Consider the following 26,331-nt stretch of genomic DNA (forward strand, 5'->3'; position numbering starts at 1 on the left):
CCCAGCAGTGCCTAACCCTAAACCCCCCCCCGGCAGTGCCTAACCCTAACCCTCCAGCAGTGCCTTACCCTAACCACCCCCTGGTGGTGCCTAATCCTAACCCCCTCAGGCGGTGCCTAACCCTAACCTCCCTCCCTGGTGTTGCCTAAAAATAACCGCCGCCCAGGTGGTGCCTAACCCCAACATCTCCCCCTGGTGGTGCCTAACCATAACCACTTCCTCTGCAGGAACACCCTTTACACATAGAAATGATAATATCTTTGATAACTTAAATCTGTACATACAAAATATTATGACAAAAACTATAGCGTTGCAAGCTTCTAAAACGATAACATACTTCAAAAACTTTAATGTTCTAATGTTGTTAACGATATTTATCGGGCTCCCTTTTTTCTGCTTTATTTGCCGTATTAACGATAATTGCATTCGAGTCTATGGTGGAGCCCTTTTCGTCCACTAGCCGCTAGCGCCCTTTTTTTCCTGCTACCTTAGTGATTGTTTATGTCCATTCTATTATTTGTTGTGAGACTCTACAAATAACTGCAGTGTATAACATGGAAAGGTTAGCATCTTTGTAATTGTTTGTTCACATTCTTATGGGTGTACACTTAGCAAATATCCACATTGTATAGTACGAGAATACTAAACAATCTGTTGTGTATCTGCACCAACTTCATTGTCTGGTATATGGACAGCACATGTTTACATTTTCCTCTGTGAATTATTTGTGTCTCACTACATCTGTAGTAATCATACTGAGTAATAACAAGACCAATGCTGCATACTGAGGAAAGTTAAAGAGACTCTGTAGCAAAATGTTCAACCTTATTTCTTCTATCCTATAAGTTCCTATACCTGTTCTAATGTGTTCTGTCTTACTGCAGCCTTTACTAGTTGCACAGTGGCTGTATTATCTCTGTTACATAATCTAATCTTATTTCCTTTTCCGGCTTTGTCGGCTCAGGCAGGAATGTGCTGCTCTGCTTGTGATAGGCAGAAGTTATACACACCCTCTCCAAGCCCCCTCCAGGCTCTGTATGAGTCACAGACTAAGCTTCTCTCAGCCTATCACATGCTGGTTAGCAGACATGTCTTTTGTTTGTAAACACTGCCTAAAACTGGCAATTACAAGCCAGGACTGCAGCAGGGAGTGGCAGAAACAGCACAGAGGGGCCCAGGAGAACTTAAGGAATAGAATGGTATGCTTTTTATTGTAAGAATTTTAGAGAACAGATTCTCTTTAAAGAGAGCCCGAGGTGGGCACATAAAAAACAAAACAAAACAATGCTACCTGATCCGGGGGGGGGGGGGGGGGGGGGGCGTGATGTTCGGCGGGGGGATCTGGTAGCCATGTCCCGCAACTCCTTGCTTTCACTTTGGTGACCGCTGAGGTCACAACAGTGGAAGGAGAGAGAGATTCTCTCTCAGCATGCAGGAAGGCGGAGGAGCGGCAGGGGGAGCAACCAGGGAGAGACGGCTGCCCAATGGCCACTGGGGAAAGCCTGCAAGAATGCCTCCAGTGGATGTTTTGAGCAGGGAATTGATGCAAAGAACATGCCTATGTGTCCCATCTGCCTCCCCCCCCCCCCCCCCCCGCCACACCACCTTGGGTTTTCGTTAACATAACTTGTTGACCAGAACTCTTGTACAGGTGTTACGCTTGGTGGTATATCCTCCACAGTCAGTACGTAGCGTATTTCCTGACGAGGAGGAGGTACACACACTAGCACAAGGGACCAGGATATCCCCAGTTAAGTGGAGGAGAGGACTGGCTCCAACAGGAGATGTGGCGCACAGAGCAGGCGTAGATCCGAACAATCCTTTCACTTTAATGGCTCAGCGCAAAGTAGCGCTGAGCGCATAAACCACAACTCAAAAGGTCAGGACAGGTAACAGCATGAACGTTTGCTAAACTAGTCACTGCTTAAGTGACAGCAAATGTCCAAGACAAGACAGACTGGAATGAGGCAGCCAATGCGAATGCAGCGGTGGCGTGCCTTACAAGGACAGGGCAGAATAGCCAGGAAACAGGATCAAAGAAGACAGACGTAATACACACAAATATACAATAGGTGTGATTTCCTAGCGTATTACGATTACAGCTATCAATGAACTACAAACGACTGACTGACATATGTATATATCGGCAATAAACCGATATATGACATAAGCTAGGAACACTGACTAAGAACTGGAGCAGAACTAGGAGCAGGACAAGGAGCAGGACTGAACTAGCTAGCATGGGTGATCACGATACGCGCAACCTACCAAAACGTGCTGAAAACTAACTGACTGAACACAGGATATAACAGTTCGAGTACGTATATATCAGCGACACTGATGTATTAACATAACACAAATACAAGGAAAATAACAAACGTGCTAGTATGCGTATATATTGGCGATGAACCAATATATGACACAAGACAAGTAAGGTAACAACTTCTGGTAACAAAAGCAGGACTAGGAGGACTCGCTGACCCCTTCGCAGGAGTCAGCGCAGTCCACACGTACTAGGAACGAGGTGGGGGCCGGACAGAGTAACAGACAGAACCTGAGACCATGGTACCCCATGGAGCATTGCAGGAAGCAGTTCTTTATACTGAGGTCATCCAATGGGAGCAGACATGCAGATTCCCACACAAGTGAATGGTAATTAATCACAGGCTGACAGCAGGAAAAGGCAGACAATGATATGCAGCCTGCAGGAAAGGGATTGCCACTCCATTGCAGCAGACAATGTTTGTTTTCACAAAAGCATATTAAACTGTCATTAATTTCAGAGCGACTGCAGATGGAATCAATGCTCAGTATGCACGCAAGCAAAACTATGCGAGAAAATGCACGCAAAGAAATTAAAAACTGCTTGTCTTCAGTAAAACTGCAGCCAGCAGTACATGCTGCAGAAGTGATCATAACAACAGGACAGAAGGAAAACGTAGAGAAATGCTCTCTGTATGTATTTAGAGAGTTGAGCCTTTTTTATTCCCCCTCATTTTTGTCTAGTCACAAGTTGTAATTTGATCTCTCATCTGTGTCACATGACTGCCAGAGAGCAGAGATGGCAGATAAGCTCATTTAAAAGCACAGTATGTTAACAATATGTCTGCTTCCATGAATCAGGAAGTAGAAACTGTGCAGATTTATTTTTGGGATTTCTATCAGCTGCAACAAAGTCATTTTTTGTTTAAAGGTTATTATGCTGTTACATATATTTTAGAGCAGAGAGGATGTTCTGAGTTTAGGTCCACTTTAACCACTTTACCCCCGCGCGTACGTATTTCTCCGCCCCTTTTTCCATCCTTTAAAAACCAGGGACGGAGAAACACGTACTTTCCGCGTTCCCGACGCTGTCCGCGCTCCCGCTCGTAAACACGCCGCCCGCCGCTAGTAAAACCGCCGCCGCCCGCTCGCCCGGAGATCAATGAACGGGAAAATCCATTCCCGTTCGTTGATCTAAGCCCCACAATGACCCGCTGCTCTCCTATGGGCAGCGCGATCATTGTGAGAAGAAACTCACGTGTCCAGCCTCCTTATTCTTCCTCCAAGCTTCCGGAAGGAGGCTTGGAGGTCGCAATAAAGCAAAAAGTTACTGTGGCCATCTTGTGGCCAAATAGTAAACTACACCCTACACATTTTTCACATACAAATAAATGACTTTTACACACAAAATTAACTCATTACCTCCCACACTCCCCATTTTTTTTTTTTTGTAATTAAAAAAAAATTCAAAAATTTACAATTAAAAAAAATACATAATTAGTTACCTTAGGGACTGAACTTTTTAAATATTTAAGTCAAGAGGGTATAACACTGTTACTTTATAAACTATGGGCTTGTAATTAGGGATGGACGCAAAACTGAAAAAAAATGCACCTTTATTTCCAAATGAAATATTGGCGCCAAACATTGTGATAGGGACATAATTTAAACGGTTTTATAACCGGGACAAAAGGGCACATAAATTTCATGGGTTTTAATTACAGTAGCATGCATTATTTAAAAACTATAATGGCCGAAAACTGAAAAATAATTTTTTTTCCCCACATTTTTCCTATTTTCCCATTAAAACACATTTAGAAAAAAATAATTCTTGGCATAATGTCCCACCTAAAGAAAGCCTAATTGGTGGCGGAAAAAACAAGATATAGTTCATTTCATTGCGATAAGTAATGATAAAGTTATAGACGAATGAATGGAAGGAGCGCTGAAAGGTGAAAATTGCTCTGGTGTTCAGGGGGTAAAACCCCTCAGTGGTGAAGTGGTTAAGTATTCCTATTCTGGGGCTTGCTAATGACAACATTCCCAACAAAGGGAAATAACTATCACATGTGCACAAACACAGACACATACACAAACACGCACACAGACACACACACTACACACACACACAGACACACACACTACACACGCACACAGACACACACTACACACACTACACACACACACACACACACTCTACACACACACACACACACACACACACACACACACACACACACACACACACACTCTACACACACACACACACATCTTACCTAAACACCTTTGTCCTGATAACTGGCCACTGGGCAGACATGCAGTTACTCCGTGTGTTGCTCCATCTGAGGTTTCATAGCCTCTATAACAATGAAATAGTAGGTTGTCTCCTTCCATGATTACAGGGTCTCGTGGATGAATGTTTGCATTTAACTCTCCATCTAAAGAACTGTTACATATTCCTGTAGAAAAAGAAGAACAGTATGTGATATTTGTCTTTATGTTCATGTTGACAGGTTTTGAGAAAGCTCAGCATGGCCTTTATTCTTTATAAAGACACTCCTTGAAAAGTATTTGTACAAAGATGCTGGTCATCCTCCCTGTTGGCTTTTCTTGGCAGTTGGGTGGAGCAACTGTGATTCACTAAGTGCTTTTGAAGATAAGCAAAACCCTGAGAACCCTCCATGAGGAGATGGGCTAGTTGGTTCTGTCAGATTTCTACTACCTACTGTAAGCGATAGCAAGATAGGAGAAAAGTAATTTAAGGCTCATTTTACACTGGCAAAAAATTGTACCTCTTATTTGTATGTGTTTACAGGTATTTCAAATTTTACAATTTTCACAATAGTGGTCCCTTAAAGTGTACCCAAGATGAACCTTACCTTGGGTTACAAAACACATACTTACCCAAGAAGAGGGAAGCCTCATGATCCTATAAAGGCTTCCCATGCCATGTTATCCTTCGGCCTCCTGTTCCTGAGTATGGACCCCAAGAAGATTACCAATATTGGGGGCATGCTCCTCTTCTGGCATGACCGCAGCCATACTGCACCTGTGCGGACCTGTACAGTAAGCCAGAACCCCTCGGGCATGAGCACCTCCATGCTACTAGCTTGGGTGCAGCATGGCTGTGCTCGTGCCAGAAGAGAAGTGCGGCCCCGATGTTCCAGAGGGTCTCAGCAAGCAGTGGCGAGGGGAATCCAGAGGCTTCCCTCTTTCTTCTAGAAGGTTTGCCTCTTGTTCCCTTTAAATGACATCTGAAGTGGCACAAGGGTATTATTCCTTACTTTCTTCAAGCCCCTAAAAATATGTGTGCCCCGCCCTCACCGCAGTTCTGCTGTTCTGCAGAGTCCTGCTGTTGGACCCGTAGTCTTGCCGACTGATCAGGGTGGCGGATCCTGTGCATGCGCAGGCATGAACCTTTTGCAGGGGTGAGCAGAAACTATGCTTAAACATAATTACGCATTATAATTCATGATTACGCATCGTAATTGTACTGCAAAGTTTGTAAATTACGCTTACGAATTTACACGTAAAATCTACCACTATGCGTAATTACTGCTATTACGCGTAGTTCACATGTATATTGAGAGGTCACTTACGAATGTGCTATATGAGTACATTTTTACGTGTACGGGCGAATACCACGCATCGGCATGTGCTTAAAACGTATTTATCAGATATACGCTTACAAAAATACGCATTGTCAAGGGGAATTTACGAATAGAAACAGTAAATGAATGCAGACATTTTTCTGCATGCAGACAAAAGCGTCCGCATACAACTACGTTCAGTGTACTCATAATTGCGTAATTTAATGCGTAATTACGTTTGACAACCGTAGGCGAAAGCTGGTCACAGAAACGTAATTCCGCTGTGCGTACTTGCGGAAAATTATGTGTAATTAAACATAATCGCAGTTTGCTCATTAGTAATTTGTGCAACCCTAGCCTTTTGCAATCACGCTCTGCTGACGGGAGTAATCTGTGCATGCGCAGTGCTACTGTCCATGCACAGAATGCTCCGGGCAGCGAGGGGGGCATAATAAGAGAGGTGTGCACGTGCCTGTGCATGCGCAGAAGCTAAGGACCAGATGGGTGGGGAAGACTATGGGGTTGACAGCGGGACTCTGCAGAACTGCGGTGAGGGACACACAGACTTCTAGGGGCTGCAAGAATCACCAGGCAGCCTTGCCAAAAAAGACACATATATGACCCTGCGGTAGAGTGCGGCGACAGGGTCATATGCATAACGGCGCCCCCTTTCACGTCACTAGCACAGTATCATACTCCTTGTTGGACTAAAAAGTCAAAAAACATATTTTTTTTTTAAAGTTCCCCTTGTTCCTACTATTCTCCTTAACATACCCTGCAAATTTGGTGATTCTAGTGTGTATGTCTGCGGCCATTGATCTTTTCTTTTGGAAAAAAATTAAAACAAAATTGTGTAAAATGCATACATTTTGGTGACTATTTACTCATTGATTTTGGATGCCCAGTAGTGTTGGGCGAACACCTGGATGTTCGGGTTCGCGAACGTTCGCCGAACATCGCCGCGATGTTCGGGTGTTCGTGCTGAACTCCGAACATAATGGAAGTCAATGGGGACCCGAACTTTCGTGCTTTGTAAAGCTTCCTTACATGCTACATACCCCAAATTTGCAGGATATGTGCACCTTGGGAGTGGGTACAAGAGGAAAAAAAATATTTGAAAAAGAGCTTATAGTTTTTGAGAAAATTGATTGTAAAGTTTCAAAGTAAAGTTTCTTTTAAATGTGGAAAATGTCATGTTTCTTTGCACAGGTAACATGCTTTTTGTCGCCATGCAGTCATAAATGTAATACAGAGAAGAGGTTCCAGGAAAAGGGACCGGAAACGCTAACCCAGCAGCAGCAGCAGCACACATGAGGGAACAGGAGGAGCCGCAGGAGGAGAAGGCCACGCTTTTTGAGACACAACATCCCAGGCCTTGCATGAGGACAAATAGCGTGCGGATATAGCAATGCTTTTTGCCGCCATGCAGTCATAAATGTAATAAAGATGAGAGGTTCAATAAACAGGGACCGGAAACGCTAACCCAGCAGCAGCAGCAGCAGCAGCAGCACACGTGAGGGAACAGGAGGAGCCGCAGGAGGAGAAGGCCACGCTTTTTGAGACACAACATCCCAGACCTTGCATGAGGACAAATAGCGTGCGGATATAGCAATGCTTTTTGCCGCCATGCAGTCATAAATGTAATAAAGATGAGAGGTTCAATAAACAGGGACCGGAAACGCTAACCCAGCAGCAGCAGCAGCACACGTGAGGGAACAGGAGGAGCCGCAGGAGGAGAAGGCCACGCTTTTTGAGACACAACATCCCAGGCCTTGCATGAGGACAAATAGCGTGCGGATATAGCAATGCTTTTTGCCGCCATGCAGTCATAAATGTAATAAGGATGAGAGGTTCAATAAACAGGGACCAGAAACGCGAACCCAGCAGCAGCAGCAGCACACGTGAGGGAACAGGAGGAGCCGCAGGAGGAGAAGGCCACGCTTTTTGAGACACAACATCCCAGGCCTTGCATGAGGACAAATAGCGTGCGGATATAGCAATGCTTTTTGCCGCCATGCAGTCATAAATGTAATAAAGATGAGAGGTGCAATAAACAGGGACCGGAAACGCTAACCCATCACTGATGGTCATTGTTCATGTTACTTGGTTGGGGTCCAGGAGTGTTGCGTAGTCGTTTCCAATCCAGGATTGATTCATTTTAATTTGAGTCAGACGGTCTGCATTTTCTGTGGAGAGGCGGATACGCCGATCTGTGACGATGCCTCCGGCAGCACTGAAACAGCGTTCCGACATAACGCTGGCTGCCGGGCAAGCCAGCACCTCTCTTGCGTACATTGCCAGTTCGTGCCAGGTGTCTAGCTTCGATACCCAATAGTTGAAGGGTGCAGATGGATTGTTCAACACAGCTACGCCATCTGACATGTAGTCCTTGACCATCTTCTCCAGGCGATCGGTGTTGGAGGTGGATCTGCACGCTTGCTGTTCTGTGGGCTGCTGCTGCATGGGTGTCATAAAATTTTCCCACTCCAAGGACACTGCCGATACCATTCCCTTTTGGGCACTAGCTGCGGCTTGTGTTGTTTGCTGCCCTCCTGGTCGTCCTGGGTTTGCGGAAGTCAGTCTGTCGGCGTACAACTGGCTAGAGGAGGGGGAGGATGTCAATCTCCTCTCTAAAGTCTCCACAAGGGCCTGCTGGTAGTTTTCCATTTTGACCTGTCTGACTCTTTCTTCAAGCAGTTTTGGAACATTGTGTTTGTACCGTGGATCCAGAAGGGCATAAACCCAGTAATTGGTGTTGTCCAGAATGCGCACAATGCGTGGGTCGCGTTCAATGCAGTCTAGCATGAATTGAGCCATGTGTGCCAGAGTCCTGCCAGAATCATCATCATCCTCTTGTGAGCGTTGTGATAGTTGTTGTGATGCATCATAGTCGTCACCTTCTTCCTGGTCTGCTTCTGCTGACCATTCGCGCTGAATTGTGGAAGTCCAACGTGCACCGCTCTGGCCCTCGTCAGTGGTGGCAGGAAATTCCTGCTCCAACTTCAGCTGTTCCTCCTCCTCTTCTTCGTCATAGCTGCTGGGGCCAGCGTTTCCTGAGGCGGATGGCCTGATGTTGGTACCATCACGCTGATCATTTTCTCCCTCAGATTCCCCCAGTTGCATCATGACAGCTGTTTCCTTGATTTTCAACATCGACCTCTTCAGTAAACACAGCAGTGGTATGGTAATGCTGACTGAAGAGTTGTCACTGCTCACAAGCAACGTGGATTGCTCAAAATTTTGGAGGACTTGGCAGAGGTCCAACATGTTGGCCCAATCGGATCCACAGAAGCTTGGCAGCTGTCCGGATGCGCCTCGGTACTGCGCCGTCATGTACTGGACCACTGCACTCTTCTGCTCGCAAAAGCGGGCTAGCATGTGCAGCGTAGAATTCCAGCGCGTAGGGACATCACACAGCAAGTGATGGTGGGGGAGATTGAAGCGCTCCTGCATCTTGGCGAGTGCCCCCGAAGCAGTACTGGAATTTCTGCAATGTTTGGCCACTCGTCGCGCCTTCAACAGAAGATCGGCCACGCCTGGGTATGTCCTCAGGAACCGCTGAACTACTAGGTTCATCACGTGCGCCAGGCAAGGGATGTGTGTCAGCTTAGCCAACCTTAAAGTGCGAATGAGATTACTCCCATTATCACACACAACCATGCCCGGTTTCAGGTCCAGCGGTGCCAGCCACAAATCCGTCTGTTCCTTTATTCCCCTCCAAATTTCCTCCCCTGTGTGCTGCTTATCCCCAAGGCAGATCAGCTTCAGCAACACTTGCTGACGCATGCCAACAGCTGTGCTGCACTGCTTCCACGATCCTACTGCTGTTGGGTTAGCGTTTCTGGATGAGGTACAGCTTTGAGATGCGTTGGAGGAGAAGGAGTCAGAGAGGTAGGTGCTGCTGTTGTTATCCAGTGGGAGGGACGGCGGTGCAGCTGTTTGCGGCGTGGGCAACACCCGCGCCGTAGCAGGTGAGGAATCGCTGCCAGGCTCCACAAGTAGAGATGAGCGTAATGACCTAATTACGATATCGCGAAATTTCGCGTAATTAGTGTAATTACGATTATGGCCGTAAGTACATAATCGTAATGAAGAAGGATTTCGCGAAATTTCGCGTAAGCGTAATTTTCGCATTACAATGGGTATTTGTTCATGCCGTAATTTCGCATTAAACGCTACCGTAATTTCGCGTTAAACCGTAACGCTCCGTATAATATAAAAAAGCCGCCGACTTTAAGGGTTAATAGCAAAGCCCCCTTAAATGCTAAGAGCCTCAAATTTGGAGAATATATTAAGGAGATCAGGAGGAATAAGAGGAAAAAGACCTTATAGTTTTTGAGAAAATCGATGTTAAAGTTTCAAAGTAAAAATGTATACATTTAAAAACCCGCCGACTTTAACGGTTAATAGCAAAGCCTGCTTAAAGTTTAGGAACACCAAATTCCTAGGGTATATTAAGGGGATCAGTGGGAATAAGAGGAAAAATTTTTTTTTCAAAAAGACCTTATAGTTTTTGAGAAAATCGATTTTTAAGTTTCAAGGGCAAAAATGTCTTTTAAATGCGGAAAATGTCAGTTTTTTTTGCACACAGGTAACAATAGTGTATTATGTTCATAGATTCCTAGATTCCCCCAAGTGGGAAGAGTTTTACTTACTTCGTTCCGAGTGTGGGAAATATAAAAAAAAACGACGTGGGGTCCCCCCTCCCAGACCTCTTTAACCCCTTGTCCCCCATGCAGGCTGGGATAGCCAGAATGCGGCTGAGCAGCGAGTGACGTCGGGTGCGGCGTAGTTACAATGTAACAAAGTTGTTACATTGTAATAACTTTGTTACATTGTAACTGATAGAACATTTCCGAGGATATTGCGTGAGATCATTTATTTAAAGGGACAGGTAAGTATTAATGGTTAATTAAGAATATTAAAGGACTTTTTTCGTGGTTATGTTTTTTGTTCAATTAAAATACTTTTTCTATGTGTTTGTGTGTTTATTTACTTTTAACTCTTAAAGAAAATGGGTAAGGGGTACAAGTACCTCTATACTCATTTCTCCTGGGAGGGGGGGTGGGCATCTGGGGGACCCCTTTCTAAAGGGGACTCCCAGATTCCACCATGAACCCCCCACCCAGGAAATCGCGGCCTCCACCTCCACTGCCCATCGGAGGTGGAGAAGAGCCCCTTGTCCTTGGATTGGACAAGGGCTCGGAGGGGGAGGGGAAAGCTTGGCTGCCCCTCCCCTTCCAAGACCCCCCAATCCATGGACCATGCGGGCTGGTATAGTCAGGGTGCGGAGCCCCACGCGGCCGGTGCTCCGCATTCTGGCTATCCCAGCCTGCATGGGGGACAAGGGGTTAAAGAGGTCTGGGAGGGGGGACCCCACGTCGTTTTTTTTTTTATATTTCCCACACTCAGAACGAAGTAAGTAAAACTCTTCCCACTTGGGGGAATCTATGAAAATAATACACTATTGTTACCTGTGCAAAAAAAACTGACATTTTCCGCATTTAAAAGACATTTTTGCCCTTGAAACTTAAAAATCGATTTTCTCAAAAACTATAAGGTCTTTTTGAAAAAAAATTTTTCCTCTTATTCCCACTGATCCCCTTAATATACCCTAGGAATTTGGTGTTCCTAAACTTTAAGCAGGCTTTGCTATTAACCGTTAAAGTCGGCGGGTTTTTAAATGTATACATTTTTACTTTGAAACTTTAACATCGATTTTCTCAAAAACTATAAGGTCTTTTTGAAAAAAAAAAAATTCCTCTTATTCCTCCTGATCTCCTTAATATATTCTCCAAATTTGAGGCTCTTAGCATTTAAGGGGGCTTTGCTATTAACCCTTAAAGTCGGCGGCTTTTTTATATTATACGCAGCGTTGCGGTTTAACGCGAAATTACGGTAGCGTTTAATGCGAAATTACAGCATGAACGAAACGCGAAATTTCGTGTTGAAAATTACGCTTACGGTATTTTCAATTACGATTTTAATGGCAATTTCGCTACGCTAATTTCGCATCGTAATCGCAAATTTCGCATGCGTAATTATAGTAATGCGAAATTACGAAAATTTCGGCTCAACTCTATCCACAAGGTTCACCCAGTGCGCGGTAAGGGAGATGTATCGACCCTGGCCGAACGCACTCGTCCAGGTGTCAGTGGTGAGGTGAACCTTGCAGGCAACGGCATTCTTCAAGCTTCGGGTTATTTTGCTGACCACGTGCTCATGCAACTCAGGCACTGCAGAGCGCGCAAAGTGGTAGCGGCTGGGAACCACGTAACGTGGGATGGCCACTGACATCATGCCCTTGAAGCTGTTTGTCTCCACCACTCGATATGGCAGCATTTCGCAGGCATTTCGCAGGCCAGAAGCTTGGCTATGCTGGCTGTTACTGCCACGGCCCGGGGGTCATTTGCTGGCAATTTCCTCTTGCGCTCAAACATCTCCAACACAGACAACTGAACCGTAGCGCTGCACACGGAAGGGCTGTTGGTTGTTGTGTTTGATGAACACTGGGAGACCTCAAGAGCACTACTCCGGAAAGTGACAGTGTCAGCGTCGTCTGATGTTTGTGAATGTTGTGAACCACGCAATGGCTGGGCTACTGCTGCTGCTGAGGCGGGTCTGGTGGTGAGTCTGGTGAACCCAAGGGAGGCAGTGTTGCTGGTACCCTGTCCTGCCGCGTTTGCCCACAGAGTGGGATGTTTGGATAGCATGTGGCGGCTCATGCTGGTGGTGGAGAGGTTGTTAATACTTTTCCCCCTGCTCAGGCGGGTCTTGCACACCTTGCAAATCGCCATGGTAACATGCTCAGTGTTCCTCCATTGACCTTGGTGGAAGTTTGTTGGGCTGGGAATAGCTCCTGCGAATACCCCATTGTGTCCTGAGGTAATTCATCGGACTGGTTATCTGGCAGTTGTGTGCGTGGTGTCGCTGCCGGTTGTGTCAGCTTTGTGCCCACTGGCTCCTTGTAACTGGCTGAGGACTCGGACCTCGTGCGTGATGTGCTGGTGCTGCTTAACCCACTGCTGGACGCTTGAGAGGTCATCCAAGTAATTATCTGGTCCTGTTATTTTGGATTTGTGAGGGTTGTTGTCCTGGACAACATGGGCGGTATTGAGTGGGTTTTCTTGGGTGCTCCCCTGTGGCCTGTACATGAACCGTCAGGGGAAACACCTCTTCCCTTGCCCCTCCCTCTTTCACCGGATTTCTTCCTCATTTCACTTATCCTTAAAGTACACGCTGACTGGCAGCAGTACAGTGGCAGTACAGAAATGCTATACAGTGGCGGGTGAGCGGTGTACCACTATTTCCAGCAGCGACACAGAGCACAATGCTATACAGTGGCGGGTGAGCGGTGTACCACTATTCCCAGCAGCGACACAGAGCACAATGCTATACAGTGGCGGGTGAGCGGTGTACTACTATTCCCAGCAGACACAGAGTGGCAGTAAACAGAATGCTATATAGTGTGGCTGAGCGAGGTACACAGAGTGGCAGTAAACAGAATGCTATATAGTGTGGCTGAGCGAGCGGTGTACTACTATTCCCAGCAGACACAGAACAGTAAACAGAATGCTATATAGTGTGGCTGAGCGAGGTACACAGAGTGGCAGTAAACAGAATGCTATATAGTGTGGCTGAGCGAGCGGTGTACTACTATTCCCAGCAGACACAGAACAGTAAACAGAATGCTATATAGTGTGGCTGAGCGAGGTACACAGAGTGGCAGTAAACAGAATGCTATATAGTGTGGCTGAGCGAGCGGTGTACTACTATTCCCAGCAGACACAGAACAGTAAACAGAATGCTATATAGTGTGGCTGAGCGAGGTACACAGAGTGGCAGTAAACAGAATGCTATATAGTGTGGCTGAGCGAGCGGTGTACTACTATTCCCAGCAGACACAGAACAGTAAACAGAATGCTATATAGTGTGGCTGAGCGAGGTACACAGAGTGGCAGTAAACAGAATGCTATATAGTGTGGCTGAGCGAGCGGTGTACTACTATTCCCAGCAGACACAGCACTGGCGAACTCAGGGGGCTATTCCGGGTGTCTGGAACCTCCCCCCTGCACTGAGCTGTGTATTCAGCCAGGGAAGCCTGCATAATATAAACAGCCTCATTCTCCCTCCCTTCTTACTTCTGGTGCCTCCCTCCAGCTAATAGAATGAGAGAGGCAGCCGAGCTTCCCTCACGACCCTCACAAGAAGATGCAGCCTGCAGTGAGAGAATGTTGATTATGGAGTCCTGGACTCTCCACAGCACACAAGTGTCAGACATGATGAAATTAGAGTGCAGGCAAGCTGGTAAATATGCACAGCATGATGCAGAGCTTGCCTGGACTCAGGGTCTGTGGGCAAACATCTGTCTGGTCTCTCCCCATTGTTATAATGACTGCATGTGTGGATAAGGTGTGGATAACAAGCTGAAAAGTTTTTGACAGTCCCTAGACTCCAGGAGGGCTTCTTTCTGACTTGTGTGAGAGACTGACAGGGACAGGAGTCCGATTATAGGCAAGTAGCCTGTGTGATGTGGGACTTCAATACAGATAAGTTCTCTGCTCCATCTCAGGCTATTCTCAATTTCTCCACTCCTCTCTCTGGGCTAGTGCACGCCAAAATGACAATAGCAATCGCTAGCAATTTGTGAGTGTGATTTTGTGAAGTGATTTTCAGAGCGATTTTTGAATGAATTGCTCAAAAACATGCTACATGCAGTATACCTGCGATTTTGAAAAAATCACAACGCTGCTGTGGGAACACCCACATAGGGTAACATTAGCCAAGCGCTTTTCAAATCACTGTTGATTTGAAAAACGCTCAGAAGCCCTCTTGGAGTGCACCAGCCCTCCCTCATTCACCTTTGTTTCCCTCTTCCCCTAGAGCTGACTGTGTGTTCTTGTCTTACAGGAAAGCTAAATAAAAGTGCAATCCTGGCGAGGCAAAATATTATTATTTAGTATTTATGTAGCGCCGACATCTTCCGCAGATGCATATATCCCTGCATCATATGGGTATCGCTTGCGCTATGTGAAACTATGTAGCATATTCCACTGAATTGTCCAAACTAAGTCTATCTCCTGTTCCTCTCTTCGGGAGTTGTTCCAGCGCTGTACCCCGTTCACATTTGCTGCTACCAGAAGCCCTCAGAAACACTAGTGTCCTTGAGTACTTCCAAAGATAGGCAGCTCCGTAATACGCCAGCGCACTTTTGTGCATGGGCAGTATGGAGCCACCTGTATTCGGAAGCACTCGGGACATACGTGCTTCTGGACCTTTCAGGAACCCCCCCCTTAAAAATCCTGCGTTTGCCCCTGCACAGAATAGTAAACAGAATGCTATATAGTGTGGCTGAGCGAGGTACACAGAGTGGCAGTAAACAGAATGCTGAGCGAGCGGTGTACTACTATTCCCAGCAGACACAGAACAGTAAACAGAATGCTATATAGTGTGGCTGAGCGAGGTACACAGAGTGGCAGTAAACAGAATGCTATATAGTGTGGCTGAGCGAGCGGTGTACTACTATTCCCAGCAGACACAGAACAGTAAACAGAATGCTATATAGTGTGGCTGAGCGAGGTACACAGAGTGGCAGTAAACAGAATGCTATATAGTGTGGCTGAGCGAGCGGTGTACTACTATTCCCAGCAGACACAGAACAGTAAACAGAATGCTATATAGTGTGGCTGAGCGAGGTACACAGAGTGGCAGTAAACAGAATGCTGAGCGAGCGGTGTACTACTATTCCCAGCAGCGACACAATGACTGGGGGGACCCTGGCTAGCGTGGCTGGAGCACGAACTACCCTGCCTGCCTACCCAAAGCTAAACCCACAGACAAATGGCGGAAATATGACGTGGTTCGGGAATTTATTTACCCGAACCACGTGACAGTTCGGCCAATCAGAGCGCGTTCGGGTCCGAACCACGTGACCCGTTCGGCCAATCACAGCGCTAGCCGAACGTTCGGGGAACGTTCGGCCATGCGCTCTTAGTTCGGCCATATGGCCGAACGGTTCGGCCGAACACCATCAGGTGTTCGGCCGAACTCGAACATCACCCGAACAGGGTGATGTTCTGCAGAACCCGAACAGTGGCGAACACTGTTCGCCCAACACTAATGCCCAGCAGATCAATTTGCCTGAGCGATGGCCAAATCCATTGTTCTCACACTCTCCCGCCCCCTGCATGACATCACATAGGTGCCACTTCATCATCACTCCACCCCCTTTCTCACATGAGGCAATAGGTTGTACAGTAGTGAGGCAGCAAAAGTATGATGCAGCAAAGAAGCTTCTAAAGGACAGTGTTCCTACATTCTACTGGGAAGGAGGAAACAACTGTGCAAATAGCTGCCCGATATGTCACGGCCTGCCACCAAGGAACCACCAAGAGAAACATGATACCACATGGACTGTATACCCCCAATACCCATATGGACTGTAAATACTAGCCCCCCATATTGTCCCTTACATCCTCCACACCCTATGGACTATATACCCAAACCCCCTATACCCTTCCCATATTCCCACAAGCCCCATCCCCCTTCCTCCCCATGATAATGCTTTGTTTTGTTTTGGCAATGCAAAATGTATTTGGTCCTGCCAATAAAGCTTTTTTGGATTGGATTGGGTTGGTCTGCTGATGGTGATGGAGTGAGTTGGACTTCAGTGCAGTAGAGAGTGCCATTAGGCCCATGACAGGATGTCACTGCGTTTCAGAACACAATGGCCTCAATTCACTAAATTTTATCGAACACTTTATCGAACGTTTGATAATTTACCTCATGAGTAAATTCTAATTTTGAATTAACTACGGTGTTATAGATTTATTGAATGTTTTATGGATAAAATATTTGATACATCTATAATACCTTAGTGAATTCAAATTTAAATTTTACTCATGAGGTAAATTATCAAACGTTCGATAAAGTGTTCGATAAAGTGTTCGATAACTTAGTGAATTGAGGCCAATGTGGTTGGTAGATGTCAAAAACTAACAAATAGAGGTCACTAGCTAGTGACCCTGGAGATATCGTGAAGATGGATTGGCACACAAGCAAAGTGCATTGTGCCTTGCATGACCATTTTTTTCTCCTGTTGAACACCTTGTGAGTTGTATTTTTTATGTTCTGGACTGTTTGTCTGAAAATAAAGGTGTTTACATTATTATAACTCATTGTAGGGCTGTAACATCCAGAAATAAAGAAAACTAGCCGACCAGCGGCGTAGTATACGCCGCATAAGGGGGTAGAGGGCAGGAAGGGGGTACTGGGCACAGCGGCAGGGAGGGGGGTCAGACCCCCCTCACCTGGGTCCGCCATATGCGCTCCCCCTCCAGCTTAAGCTCAGCAGAACCCCCCCCCCCCTCACCTGGGTCCCCCATGTGCACTCCTCCTGCAGCTTAAGCTCAGCAGGACCCCCCTCCCCCTCCAGCTGAAGCTCAGCAGGACCCCCCTCCCTCACCTGGGTCCCCCATGTGCGCTCCCCCTCCAGCTTAAGCTCAGCAGGACCCCCCCCCCCCCCCTCCCTCACCTGGGTCCCCCATGTGCACAAACCCCTGCAGCTTAAGCTCAGCAGGAACCCCCTCCCTCACCTGGGTCCCCCATGTGTGCTCACCCTGCAGCTTAAGCTCAGCAGGAACCCCCTCCCTCACCTGGGTCCCCCATGTGCGCTCCCCCTCATGTTTAAGCTCAGCAGCAGCCGCCACTATTAGTAAGAGGAATCGAACGGGGAGGACTCACCTCTTCCGCGTTCCAGCGTGCGTTCGACTGTCATCACTTCCTGCAATTCCACCCACTGTATTGGTAGAATTTGCCTTCTTAAAACAGAAGGAAATATGCAACAATTCAGCTATAAGTGAACATTTGTGGTCACCCACAATGCACTGCTACTAAATATGCAAATTATCCCTTTCCACCCTTGGGAAGCCAAGCAAGCATCCAGAACCGCTGGTGTATGACTAGCATATAGCTTTAAATTTTACACAGTCATATCAAACCCACATGTAAACAGCCTGTTTTGGACTTTTGGTCCTCATCAGTACATGGCAGAAATTGATATGGCTGTATGAGATAGGGCTTGGACCAGTACAACAGAATTATCAAGCAGCTCAGGGTGACCCAAACCACTCGGAATGTATAGGGGGATAAAAGGACCAAAAAGACCTTCTACTAAAAAAAATCAAAGCTTGGTGTAATTTGCCTTCTTAAAACAGAAGGAAATCTGCAATAATTCAGCTGTATGTGAACATTTGTGGTTACCCACAATACAATGCTACTAAATATGCAAATTATTTATTTTCATGCTTGGTAAGTTAAGCATGTATCCAGAACCACTGGTATATAGCAAGCTTATAGCTTTAAATTTTACACAGCCATATCAAACCCACATGTGACAGCCTGTTTCAGACTTTTGGTCCTGATCAGTACATGGCAGGGATTTATATGGCTGTATGAGATAGGGTTTGGACCGGTACAACAGAGTAACCAAGCAGCTCAGGGTGACCCAAACACTCGGAATGTATAGGGGAATAAAAAGGACCAAAAAGACCTTCTACTAAAAAAATCAAAGCATTAGTGTAATTTGCCTTCTTAAAACAGAAGGAAATCTGCAATAATTCAGCTGTATGTAAACATTTGTGGTTACCCACAATACAATGCTACTAAATATGCAAATTATTTCTTTTCACCCTTGGTAAGTTAAGCATGCATCCATAATCACTGGTGTATAGCAAGCCTATAGCATTACAATTTACAAAGTCATTGCAAACCCACATGTGGCAGCCTATCTCAGACTTTTAGTCCTCATCAGTACATAGCAGGGATTGATATGGCTGTATGATATAGGGCTTGGACCAGTACTACAGAGTAACCAAGCAGCTCAGGGTGACCCACACTACTAAGAATGTATAGGGGGATAAAAGGGACCAAAAAGACCTCCTACTAAAAGCTTGGTGTAATTTGCCTTCTTAAAACAGAAGCAAATCTGCAATAATTCAGCTATAAGTGAACATTTGTGGTTACCCACAATGCACTGCTACTGAATATGCAAATGATCCCTCTTTACCCTTGGTTTGATATGACATTACTTCTTCTTCTTGGACCAGCCCCTTCTTGCTTGGACCGGCCCTGGGGGCAGGGCGCTACTTCTTCTTCTTGCTTGAAGGTTGAGGCACTTAGTCTATTATAGATATAGATGCCCCCCTCCCCCAAAAAAATAGTTAGTTGCCCCAAATATATATCTACCTCCACCCCTTTGTTTTTCTAAAATTGGTCCCCTGTATGTCCCACATGTATGACTATTAAATACCTTGTAAGATTGTTTTGTTCTGGATGGCTTGGCTGGAAATATAGGTGCTTTATTATAACTTAGCGGGGCTGTAACACCCCCCCCCCCAAAAAAATAATAATAATAATAATAATAAGTAAAGATAAAAATAGCCAAAAATGGTGGCAACAAAATGTATTTAATCCCCCCCTCCCCCCCACCCCCACCCCCCCCCCCCCCCCCCACACACACACACACACACATACACACACATTTTGTTTTTCTAAAATAGGTCCCTATATGCCCCCATTCTTTTTATTTTTTACCTGGTCTGGATGTCTTTGCCTAACTGCAGGAACAGTACAGTGCCAGCAGGATTGTGGGAAGTATTTTGTTGTGTTTTAGCTACAGTAAAAAGCTTATCTCAGCATGCAATAATGTAAAATAAAACTTCATATTTCAGATAAGAAACAGACACTTTGATTAAAAGGTCATTGAACTGCCCCTTCCCTTTGAAGAGTTAACACAGTTATGTAAGCCAGTTGTAACCTTTTTTTACACTCAGGACACAACTACAACATTAATACATGCTTTTATAATATTGTGTCTGGACTATTATTTCATTCTACTTTGTGGACTGCCAACCAATAGACTGGGACTGCTCCATAGTGTGCTGAACTTGGCTGCTCGTCTCAGTCATCTGTCTTCTCATTCTTCCTCTGCTGCTCCTCTCTGTCACGCTCTTCATTGGCTACCAATTAACCAGAGGAACCAGTTCAAACTTTTAACTCGTACATCTCCTTACTAGTTTCCAGAAACCAACCCAACCTCAATCTCAGATCTACACATGACCTTCTTTTGTCCTCCTCTAGAATCACCTCATCACATTCACGTATACAAGGTTTTACATGTGCTCCACCCCTCCTCTGGAATCCCCTGCCATAACACATCCATCACTCTCCAACCCTTGATATTGTTAATCATGCCCTCAAGACTCACTTTTTTCAAGAAGCATTGACTTCTGGCCAAGTTGTATTCCTACTGGATAACCTAAAACACTGTGTCTCCAGGTATAAATATTGTATACTTGCTCCCCCATTCCTTTAGATTGTAGATTGTGTCTTATAATTTGTTACACATTGATTCATATTAATTTTGTTGCTGTATTACCAATTCTACATTTTGTACCTACTCTGTATTTTGTGTATTGATCTAGCTTTTTGTCCTAGAGTCCCTAATAATACAGGCAATGGACAAAAAGCTAGAGTACAGAACAAAACTTCATAACCGATTTGAGGCACTTCGTGAGTTGGTGGAGGTGGCTGAGAACGACACTGCAAAGACTAGATGGACCAAAGTAAAGGAAGTGCACACAGAGACCTGTGAAGAAGTACTAGGCTTTAGGGAGCAGGGAAGGAAGGACTGGATGTCAAATGATACGTGGCAGAAAATTAAAGCAAGAAAAGAAACAAAGCTAAAGCTAATCTTGGTGGAGGGCTGCTTCACTTCACTGCTGGGAATTGTGAGCACTAATTATATTACATTGCTGTTTGTATATTGTTTTTTGCTGCTGCAATATCTGGTGGATTGTCTGTGTGGTTCATCTGATATTAAACAGCAAGTGTCATTTTTTAAAAGTACAATTTTTTTTTTCCCTCTAGTTTGTTTTGCAGCAGGCAATTGGCTAGGGGGAGGGACTAGCTGCAACACAGGTGTTAAATTAAACAGGAAGTGTAGGCCAAACCTTTAATCTTGGTGGAGGGCTGCTTCACTTCACTGCTGGGAATTGTGAGCACTAATTATATTACATTGCTGTTTGTATATTGTTTTTTGCTGCTGCAATATCTGGTGGATTGTCTGTGTGGTTCATCTGATATTAAACAGCAAGTGTCATTTTTTAAAAGTACAAATTTTTTTTTCTTTTCCCTCTAGTTTGTTTTGCAGCAGGCAATTGGCTAGGGGGAGGGACTAGCTGCAATAGGAGGTATTTGGTCAGCTTCAGGACTCAGTACTGAGCTTGCTCAGTCTGTGGCTTGCTCACTAAGTGGCTGCGACACAAGTGGCATAGGCGTTAAAAACAGGCGTTGCAACACAGGCACAAAGAGAGTGGTGAGAGGAAGTAGGTAAGGACAAAAAAAAAAACAAAAACAAAAAAAAAAACCTTCAATCAATATTGTGGTTTTTTGCATTGGTTAGAATGTGCTAGGCACGTTGTGGTGTAGTCTTTAAATTTTGAGGACTCCACCCCAACTTCACTCACTCCACCTCCACTTCTCCACCCCTCCCGCCCCTCCTCCTCCCCTCCCCCTCCTCTCCCCCTCCCCCTCCTCCCCCCCCCCCCTCTTCACTCACTCCCCAACTTCACTTACTCTCCCTTTCCTCCTCCCCAGCTACACTCACTCTCCCATTTCATCTTTTACCGCCACAGTTTACTTTAAATAATTTTTTCCCCACACAAAAGTCATCATGTTGGACTATGCTGTACAGTGTACATCCTGCAACATGTATGCATGCCTTGATCAGCGGATTGAGGGTGTTTACTGTTGCCCTGGGTGTGTGCGTGTTGCTCAGTTAGAGGCGGAAGTCGCAGAGCTAAATAAGCATCTCGCAACACTGAGAAGCATACACAACATGGAGAAGAGCTTGGATCTCACGATCCAGACACTGGATGGAACCGTTGAAGATGAGGAGGGTGGAGTACAGCCAGACCAAGAAGCAGAGGCAGCCGCTAGTTGGGTCACAGTTAGAAGGGGTAGGGGAAAAAGTGGCAGGGAGGCTAGTCCCGAGTTGTCCCTCACTAATAAGTATGCTTGTTTGCGTAATATTGGGGAGGATGATTCAGGAGTAGCAATGCTGCAGCAGGATGTGCTCCTTAGCAACCAAGGGGCAGACTGCTGTAACGAGAAAGGGAATAGGAGTGCAGCTAAGGCTAGACAGGTACTGGTGGTAGGGGATTCAATTATTAGGCGCACAGATAGGGTAATCTGTCGAAGAAACCGCGAATGCCGTACAGTCTGTTGCCTCCCGGGTGCTCGGGTTCGGCATGTAGCGGAAAGAATTGACAGATTACTGGGTGGGGCTGGGGAAGACCCGGCTGTCATGGTACACATTGGCACCAATGACAAAGTTAGTGGGAGATGGAAGGTCCTCAAAAATGATTTTCAGGTACTTGGAGATAAACTTAAAGCAAGGACCTCCAAGGTGGTGTTTTCTGAAATACTGCCAGTGCCACGTGCTACATCTGAGAGACAGAGGGAGCTTAGGGAGTTAAATAAGTGGCTGAGAAATTGGTGTAGGAAGGAAGGGTTTGGGTTCCTGGAGAACTGGGCAGACTTTGCAGTCGGCTACAGGTTCTACAGCAGGGATGGGCTGCACCTTAATGGGGAGGGTGCAGCTGCATTGGGGGAGAAGATGGCTAAACGGTTGGAGGAGATTTTAAACTAGGATCTGGGGGGAGGCGGGAGGATAAAGTCTCAATACATAGACAAGATGAGGTAAAAAGACAGTGGGAACCTATCATTATGGAGGGTGGAGAGGGGGGTGGGGACAGTGTAAAGATTAAGGAGGTTGGTAAAAATTCAAGTAGCCAATTTCATGTAAACAAAATTGGTAAATGTGGTGGTAAAAATATAAAGTGCATGGTAACCAATGCTCGGAGCCTTGCAAATAAAATAGACGAACTAGAGTTAATTCTGAATGACAAAGGCTATGACATTGTGGGAATAACCGAGACATGGATGGATGAAAGCCATGACTGGATAGCTAATTTAAAAGGATACAATGTGTTTAGGAGGGATAGAACAGGGAAAAAAGGTGGAGGGGTTTGTCTCTTTGTTAAGAATTCTCTTACAGCTGTCCTCAACGATGAGATGGAGGAAGATTGCGAAGATGTGGAGTCCGTTTGGGTAAATATTCATGGTGGAAATAAAAGTTGCCAATTGCTTATTGGGGTATGCTACAGGCCACCTCTTGTTAATGAAGCTGCAGAACTGAGATTACTACAGCAGATTGAAAAAGCTGCAGGTAAAAATGAGGTCATAATTATGGGCGACTTCAACTTTCCAGACATTGACTGGAGTATTGAGGCTACCCATTCTGGTAAAAGCAGCAGATTTCTGGCAGCACTACAGGACAATTACTTGACTCAAATGGTAACTGAACCAACTAGGGGGAATGCGTTACTGGATCTGATCATTTCTAATAGACCAGATAATGTATCAAATGTGCAGGTTCAAGAACATTTGGGAAATAGTGATCACAACATGATAACGTTTGAGCTGGTGACTGATAGGCCAAGGGGCAGCGGGACCACTAAAACTATGAACTTTAAAAAAGCAAAGTTCACTCAAATTAGGCAGGCACTAAGTTTGGTGAACTGGGATAATGTACTACAAGGGGAAGACACTGAAGGGAAATGGCAAGCTTTTAAACTTATACTCAATCAATACTGTAGTATGTATATCCCATATGGAAACAAAATGTCTAGGAATAAAAAAAGGCCTCTATGGATGAATAGAAAGGTTAAAGATAAAATGAAGAGGAAAAAGAATGCCTATAAGGTCTTAAAACAGGAGGGGACCGAGGCTGCACTAAGCAATTATAAGGAGTGCAATAAAAATTGTAAAAAAGAAATTAGGCAGGCAAAGATTGAAGCTGAAAAACAAATCGCTAAGGATATCAAATCTAACCCAAAAAAGTTTTACAAGTACATTAACTCTAAAAAAAGAAAGGTTGACTGTATAGGACTCCTAAAGGATGAGGATGGGAACTCAATGGTGGATGACCAAGGTAAGGCAGAGTTATTAAATGCTTTCTTTGCTTCTGTCTTCACAAAAGAAACAGCACTGTTGCAAACTACAGAGGCGGAAGAGTCTCAATCTTCTAACTGTAATATTAAATACTTAACGCAGGAAGAAGTGAAGGCAAGACTAAATAAATTAAAAATAGACAAGGCACCTGGCCCGGATGGCATGCATCCTCGGGTCCTAAGGGAATTAAGTTCAGTTATAGATAAACCCCTTTATCTTATCTTTTGTGACTCTCTTGCAACTGGCAGAGTCCCAGTGGATTGGCGTACAGCCCACGTTTTCCCATTATTTAAGAAGGGCAAAAAATCTGATCCAGGAAATTATAGACCTGTAAGTTTAACATCAGTTGTATGCAAACTATTTGAGGGGTTACTAAGAGATACTATACATGACTTCATAGTAGAAAATAATCTTATTTCTCAGCATCAACATGGGTTTACTAAAGACAGGTCCTGTTTGACTAACATGCTCAGCTTTTATGAGGTAGTGAATGCTAATATGGATATTGGGAATGCTGTAGATGTGATATACTTGGACTTTGCAAAGGCCTTCGACACTGTTCCCCACAAAAGTCTGGTGCAAAAGTTGAGGATGCAAGGACTGGGGAAGAGTCTGTGTTCATGGATAGGGAACTGGCTAATGGACAGAAAACAAAGAGTTGTGGTCAATGGATCATACTCAAAATGGGAGACTGTTAGCAGTGGGGTCCCACAGGGGTCTGTTCTGGGTCCAGTGCTCTTCAATTTATTTATTAATGACCTAGTAGATGCAGTAGTGAGCAATGTTGCTATTTTTGCAGATGATACAAAATTGTGCAGAATCATTAACTCTCAGGAAGATAGTGTCATATTGCAACAGGATCTGGATAGGATGGCTATATGGGCACATACATGGCAGATGAAATTCAATGTTGACAAATGTAAGGTCATGCATTTTGGATGTACTAATGGTCTAGCACCATACAAAATAAATGGGATACAGTTGGGGACATCAAACTTGGAGAAGGACTTAGGAGTACTCATTGACAACAAGTTAAATAATCATACTCAATGCCAAGCAGCTGCAGCTAAAGCTAACAAAATTTTGGGATGCATTAAAAGGGAAATAAAAACTCGAGATGCTAGCATAATATTGCCCCTGTTTAACTCTCTAGTAAGGCCACATCTGGAATATGGAATTCAGTTCTGGGCACCACATTACAAAAAAGATATTGCAGTTTTAGAGCAGGTGCAGAGACGAGCAACAAAATTGATGCGTGGGATGGAAGGTCTCACTTATCAAGAAAGATTAGATAAACTGGGTTTATTTAGTCTAGAGAAAAGACGCCTTAGAGGGGATCTAATTAACATGTATAAATACATCAGAGGGCAATATAATACCTTGGCGGATGAGCTTTTTGTCCCTAGGCCTTCTCAAAGGACTAGAGGACATGATCTGCGCATGGAGGAAAAACGTTTTAGCCATTTATTTAGGAAAGGGTTCTTTACAGTAAGAGTGATTAAGATGTGGAATGCATTGCCACAGGAAGTCGTTATGGCAAACTCTATACCTGCATTTAAAGGGGGCTTAGATGCTTTCCTTGCGTTGAAAGACATCCATGGCTACAATTACTAGGTAATGCCTAATGATGTTGATCCAGGGATTTTATCTGATTGCCATCTGGAGTCGGGAAGGAATTTTTCCCTTTAGGGGCTAATTGGACCATGCCTTGTAAGGGTTTTTTCGCCTTCCTCTGGATCAACAGGGATATGTGAGGGAGCAGGCTGGTGTTGTACTTTATACTGGTTGAACTCGATGGACGTATGTCTTTTTTTAACCAAAATAACTATGTAACTATGTAACTAAATTCCTGCAAAACAGGAGGCCAAAAGGCAATCCTCCAAGGGAAATACAACGAACAAGATCGAGAAATCAAAAAAAGTGCCAGAAGAGAAGGACGGCTCTGGGTAGATGAACAGACCCAAAAAGCTGAAAAGGCAGCAAAAATAGGAGACCTTAGAACACTGTACAATATAACTAAAGTTCTCTCAAAGAGGAAAGACAGAACAGGAAGTCATGTCAAGGATAAAGGTGGAGCAATCCTTACAAATGAGATAGAACAGCTTCAAAGATGGAAGGAAAACTTCCAGAAAGTTTTGAATAAGGATTGTAGAGAAAGCGGCCAACAATTTGAACAAGAACACCCAGAATGCAAGGAACGCGACCCAAACATAAACACCGAAGCACCAAGGAAATAAGAAATCATCAAGGCCATTGAGAAGCTGAAAAGCGGAAAAGCTCCCGGGCTTGATAACATTACAGCAGAAATGTTAAAAGAAGATGTTGAAATTTCAGCTGCACTTTTACAGCCACTGTTTGAGAAAATCTGGGAGGAACATCAAATTCCCGCTGACTGGAAAAAGGG

The 26,331-nt window shown here is 45.0% G+C and overlaps 1 protein-coding gene across 3 annotated transcripts in view; it reads right to left on the reverse strand.

Annotated features, from left to right (window-relative positions):
- Positions 1-26,331, reverse strand: part of LOC137524286 (complement factor H-related protein 1-like) — a 95,755-nt gene that overhangs the window by 31,847 nt on the left and 37,577 nt on the right. For all 3 annotated transcript variants that reach the window (XM_068243974.1, XM_068243971.1, XM_068243972.1), the window contains exon 4: positions 4,539-4,721. In XM_068243974.1, the coding sequence (XP_068100075.1) occupies positions 4,539-4,721 (183 nt within the window). The remainder of the gene's footprint in view (positions 1-4,538; positions 4,722-26,331) is intronic.

Source organism: Hyperolius riggenbachi, chromosome 7, assembly GCF_040937935.1.
Source record: "Hyperolius riggenbachi isolate aHypRig1 chromosome 7, aHypRig1.pri, whole genome shotgun sequence".
In the NCBI taxonomy this organism is placed as follows: domain Eukaryota; kingdom Metazoa; phylum Chordata; class Amphibia; order Anura; family Hyperoliidae; genus Hyperolius; species Hyperolius riggenbachi.